Raw genomic sequence first — 5733 nt, 5'->3', positions numbered from 1 at the left:
TGTGATAACCGAAGTCATGTGCACATTTTCGTTTGGTCACGAGTCGCTGTTATTATTATGTTGTTTTTGCTGTAGATTCACTTTCTTGTTTTATTCGTTGTAATAGCAGGATTCTTTGAATAACGTTATGTGAACAGCCCTTTATATGGAAAAATATTCAAGTCAAAACTAGCAGGGAACCAGGCAGCATAAACATGTAGGATTTTTTTTGGTTACCTTTGGCATCACATGATCTTAAAGGCATCCAACTCAATTTCAGGGTGGCAAAACAAAAATACTCTGGATGGTGAAATCTGTCTGATGTTATTGCACATTTTTATCATTATTTCATACTTGATGTGTTTGAAATAGCCCCAAAACAAGCTACATGAGAAGTCCCTTTATTTATTTGACACCACCAATAAATAGTTTGATCAAGGGTATGATACAATACAAGACAACGACATGGTATGAGATAGTGTTGATTCAACTTATTACATCCAAAATTTACTACTTTGAAAATTCAGTTCTACTCCCAGAAATTGCTTTGGCTGCCTTTAAATTAAAGCACATATAACATCCTCATTGCAAGTGATAGCATTGCTACAAGAGAATGAGCAATACTGGAACAGTAAGATAGATGTTGATGTGTATTTTGCTGGCATCCTAGGATTTGCTTTCCAAAATGTAAAGTCAAAAGCTATACAGGATGAGGTAAGGGTCTTAGTCTGGTACTAGAGAAGACAGAGCATAGTGGCAGGTAAAGTGTGTTAAATGGCTGTACACATTGCTCCGGGTACATGTAGGTGTATCAAAAGGTTTTATGAAACATTCCAGCCCCTTCTTTCTAAAAAAAAACTTGCTGAGCTAGATTTATTTTGGAAAAAATAACATATCTACTACTTTGAGGCTTCAAGTGTTTGTTTTTTTTCTTGCGGGGAAACAGCCTTACAACTGTTTTGTTAAAAAAATTGTCTCTTTGAAGGTTGAATGGTTCAAAGTGCAAAATTGGAAAGGAGGAACTCTTCCAGTTTTCACAAAACGCCCCAAAGTTGACACATTTTTTTCAATCTTAAGGTTTCAGGATAAACATGTTGATTTTTGCCAGCATGTAGGATTTGCTTCATCTTGTTGCATATACATTGGATTGGCTCAATTGTTGTCAACGACATAGAAGTTAGCCACAATGGAGCAAATTACCAAGCCCTGATGCTTGCAAATCTACGGTCCACGGTTTCTAGAAAAAAAATCAACCAATTTCAGGAAAAACAAGCTCTGCTGATGCAAACCTGGAGGCATTTTTCTTGTGAAAGACACAGACAAATTTGTTCTGATAGGGCTTGTACTTAGGTGGTCCATTGGTATTGTGCACCGTGGTTCTGTCTTTATATACACTCTCCATGCAATAAAATCTATTTTCTTATAAACTGGCCACTTGTGTTGTCTTTACTGTATGACACATACACCTATGTAAGGCAACAAAAATTTTGTGACCTCAATGAAAAATTGAGCTATTGATCTTAGCATGTCTGTGTGTTTGTGTGTCTGTGTTTCTACATGGTCCTTAGGCCAGGTTGTAATGGATCTGGTTTGGTGCAGTCTGTTCCAGCAATATTTATGTCGAAAAAATATGTTTTTTAATCAGTCAATCTACTTGCCAGGAAAGAAGGTAACATTTTTGTCCTTCCTTTTTGTTACATCTCACTGTTTTCACAAGTGTTTTTCATCACATGACCTCCTTGACAGCTAGTGTCATTTCCCTTGCACAAGGAAGAAAGACTTGGAGACACCATGTTCAATGAGAGGAGGACACAGTCACCATCTCACAACATTGAAATACATGTAACCTCATGGAGTTCTCAGGTTTCCAAATTCTTGTTTCTTTGGTTCTCAAACATTTGTACGAAAAAAAAAAACTGCTTCGTTTTTTATTGAGCCTTAGTGATTTAAAGAAATCTTATTCATTGGGAAAGCCGTTAATTGGATTGGGGGACTGCCAGTAATGCCAACCGGTCACAAAACGGCACAATTTTCCACCCAGTATCTGCTTGACAATGCATTACACCACTCGTGCAACTCTGACACCTACCGAGGCTTTCAATTATTGCATGCATAAACAATTTCCAAGATGGCGGCGCCTCCATCGTCTGGGCGAAATTTGCTGTAAGATTCCGATCAAAAATCTCAGTCAAGGTGAGGTTTGCAGTCTCTATATTCCTTTTCGAGGTTAGTTCAATGTTCACAGATGCTATAAGAGGAGGTTTATTACAGTACAGTCCGTCATTTTGTTTACGATAACGATATTTATGTTGATTTATTTTTGTGATTTCGATACCGACATTCAAATAACAACAGGCTCTTGGAAAGATCACGGTGGATAATTACAACACGAGAGTATGGCTTTAAAAGCGTTTTAATCAATATTAAAGTGCATCTATTTCTACTTCTTAATGATTGCAGTTACCAAGTGTACAACGTTATATGGCATATTTCTAGCTTGCTGGCTAAGGTGAATACGAAAATATTTTATGAATTTTCCAAGATAAGAATTTTCCAAGAGGCCTTGGTTACATTGTAGTTGAGGATCACAAAATTATTACCAATATTTGTAAAATATGCAAAAGAAAAGACATAGACATAAAACAACATCAATAATTACAACAAATTTGGAAAGCCACAGACTATATTATTAGTAATTGGAGCTGCTGTGTTATCATCAGCTCGTAATTAAGTTAAATTAATTAAGTTAATTACACTGTGTTAGAATTCCTTGTATCCAAACGTTGCTTCAGGTATCTCAGAGGTGGAGAGGTGGCCTGTTACCATGCCAACGGAAGCTGCTGCCCAAGGGTTTTCCCGCCCGAAGCCCAAGCGCGGGAAGAGCCTTTCGCTGCGCCGAACACACAGTTCCACAGAAGCTGACCGCGAGAACCCCCGTCATGGAAGGTAAACGCCTCACTAAGTCCATCTTCACACTAAGCTTGCAGAATTTGATTCAAGCCCGAATCCACCTAAGCAGGATTAATACAGTTCCATCTGAATATAGAACTCCATGACCTGAAAGCTTCAAGTCGCATTGAAACCAGCTCAATCCCAAACCACCTTCGTCAGGTAGCTCGTGAGGTAGCCTGAATACATTGCGACTTGCGACATTGATTTGATTACAGTTCATGGAGTCCTGCATGCCCTGTTTCGTAAGGTGTAATCAGGCTTTCCTAATTTGTAAGAAGCCAACCAAAATCAATGTGATTCAAGCCTCATGATTTACTGACAATTTCATGTAATCCGTAATGGGCAGCAAAAATTTGACGTAATTCGTCCCCTATGCAGCTTTGTGTTTATGGATGACATGATTATGATACAGTACTGTACTATCAATTGTCATGTTATAAATGTATATGAAGAATTGATGACATAATTTGGAGTGATGCAATGTCAAGAAATGCCTTGCGTCTCCCGTAGCTTTACCGTGGAAGTTCAGGAGAGCGTGTTGCCGCCACACCTTCGAGCGCGACTCTGGGACCTGTTTCAGCAAATCGAGCGGGAGGTGGAAGTGGTATATGCCGAGAACCTCGCACGTAAGCACCAAACACTACTACACATAAAATCAACATTTTTGTATTTTCATTGGGTTGGTGGAACATACATGTAGGATATTGGGATTTTTTTTATACACAACCAGTGCTTCTCTTACTTTGCTTTAATGTTGACATGTGATCAGGTCTCTCGACACAGTTCAGGAGAAGGTAGAGGTCCTGATGATGTTGACATGTGATTGGGTATCTCACTGCAGTTCAGGAGAAGGTAGAGGTCCTGATAATGTTGACATGTGATTGGGTATCTCACTACAGTTCAGGAGAAGGTAGAGGTCCTGATAATGTTGACATGTGATTGGGTATCTCACTGCAGTTCAGGAGAAGGTAGAGGTCCTGATGATGTTGACATGTGATTGGGTATCTCACTGCAGTTCAGGAGAAGGTGGAGGTCCTGATAATGTTGACTTGAGGCTGGCACCAGTGATAAACCCATGGGGGAGGAGTCACTGGATGGAACCGCCAAGGCCAATATCGCTAAGAACAAGTGTAAGTGTATGTTCAATAAGGGATGTGGCATTTGTAGTGATGAAACACAGTAACATTGAAAAATACCTTCACCAGACATATTTACCTGCACCACTCAGAATTTGAGAAGTCTGGATCATACTGAAAACTGTTCAAAAACCATCGCCATTGTTTCTTTTAAATGTCATAGTTGGTAACAGACAATGCAGCAAATAAAAGTACCTAGATGTATACATAAAGCCAGCACATGGACCAGTGCAGATTAAGTCCGGATAGACATCAGAAAAAGCTCCAACTTAACCTGCACTAACCTGCACATTCACTTAGTATTTCAAGACCTGTATTTGTAAAGAACAAATAAACTATGCTTTCCTTTACATTATAACATTATATTGCCTATATCTAGCTTGAATGTGGAATGATGAACTGTTAGACTGTTTGATTTATTGCTGACATTACTTTATTTTGTTTTTTCCAGCATCCAGTCAACTCTCACAGAAACTGAAAACCACTTATAAAGCCTCCACTAGCAAGGTATGGGGTGGTACATGGTACAGCTCATTAGACAAAAGGCAAATTTGTGGCAGCTGCTTTGGGATTGCTAGAACGTTTAGTAGGCAGGACGTCTGTGTAGAGGGATGTTAGGGAACGTTTCCCAGAAGCCCTGGTCGAGGTGGTCTCCAGCATCTCAAAGTGGTCCTTTGCACACACAGAACAATTTGGTTTAAAGAAAAAAACTGATTCTAGTGTCGCAGATTATGTTGCAGCTATATCTAAGGCCACACCAATTTAATTTGTTGGTTCTCGGATTCGCCTCTTCATTTTTTTCTGATTTGCAAAAAAAAAAAAAAAAAGATTCTGGTTCTGAATCAACTAAAAAATGCTCATATTTTGCCCCCAACAGTTGAGGAAATTCCTTTTCTTCCTAGTTGTTACAGTTTTTTTCCATCTATCAATGCAGTGGTTTGATTAAAAGTTCAAAATTTATACTTCAAATTTTAATCCAGCCTGTTTTGTTGACTTCATGGCTCATATTGTAGCATTTGGGGCTATAATAGGATGCCTAGACCTGTTTTTATTTTTATTTTTTTCGCCCTGTCGCTTCATATTTTTTCTGAAAAAATCCGAGAACCAACAAATTAAATTGGTGTGGCCTAACATGATGGTGTTAACAATTGGTGCCTCTGAATGGCCGGAACTCTAGTGTTATGATGTTATGACATGTATTCATCTCTTGTACTTTCTATCAGGGCTCTCTCCCACATCAGTCCTTCCATCCTTGAATGTTGCTGTTTGAGGTGGTCAAAAATTTCAGGTTGTTCTCAGAACCTCCACGCTTGAAATTCCCCTCTCAAAATCCAGCAAGTAGCATTTCAGAAGGTCAAGTCTAAAATTTTTCCAGGGGAGCATGCATGCCACATTAGGCAGGTGCCTACACAGGGAGTTCAACTGAGAGGATGGAAAATATGAAGTTGGAGAGATCCTTGCTTCTTTCACTAGCCACATTTACCATGCCAGCTTCTGCAGAACTTGGCACACATGATGTGGCAAAAAATGAGCTTATAGAATTCCACATTGTTCAAGCACATGTTATTTTTGTTTCTTGTCACATCTGTCATTTGTATTTTTCTGAAGTTTTCTGGATCATTTTATGCATCAAAGACACGTCGAAACCTGAAGAATGAAAAGCATT

General features: G+C 38.9%; 1 protein-coding gene across 5 annotated transcripts in view; it reads left to right on the top strand.

Moving 5' to 3' along the window:
- The first annotated feature begins 2099 nt into the window (after window positions 1–2099).
- Window positions 2100–5733, top strand: part of LOC109475866 (WD repeat-containing protein 37-like) — a 14021-nt gene continuing 10387 nt past the window's right edge. For 3 of the 5 annotated variants that reach the window (XM_019776673.1, XM_019776672.1, XM_019776671.1), the window contains exons 1-3: window positions 2100–2172; window positions 2772–2925; window positions 3442–3557. In XM_019776673.1, the coding sequence (XP_019632232.1) occupies window positions 2804–2925; window positions 3442–3557 (238 nt within the window). In that variant the 5' untranslated portion in view covers window positions 2100–2172; window positions 2772–2803. Of the gene's footprint in view, window positions 2173–2771; window positions 2926–3441; window positions 3558–3983; window positions 4062–4518; window positions 4575–5733 lie in introns of those variants that run through there. The other 2 variants (XM_019776675.1, XM_019776674.1) reach the window with 2 other exon arrangements.

The sequence above is a fragment of the Branchiostoma belcheri genome, unplaced genomic scaffold (assembly GCF_001625305.1).
Source record: "Branchiostoma belcheri isolate BF01 breed outbred unplaced genomic scaffold, Haploidv18h27 scaffold35, whole genome shotgun sequence".
NCBI classification, from domain to species: Eukaryota; Metazoa; Chordata; class Leptocardii; order Amphioxiformes; family Branchiostomatidae; genus Branchiostoma; species Branchiostoma belcheri.
This window is presented reverse-complemented; position numbering and strand designations above follow the sequence as displayed.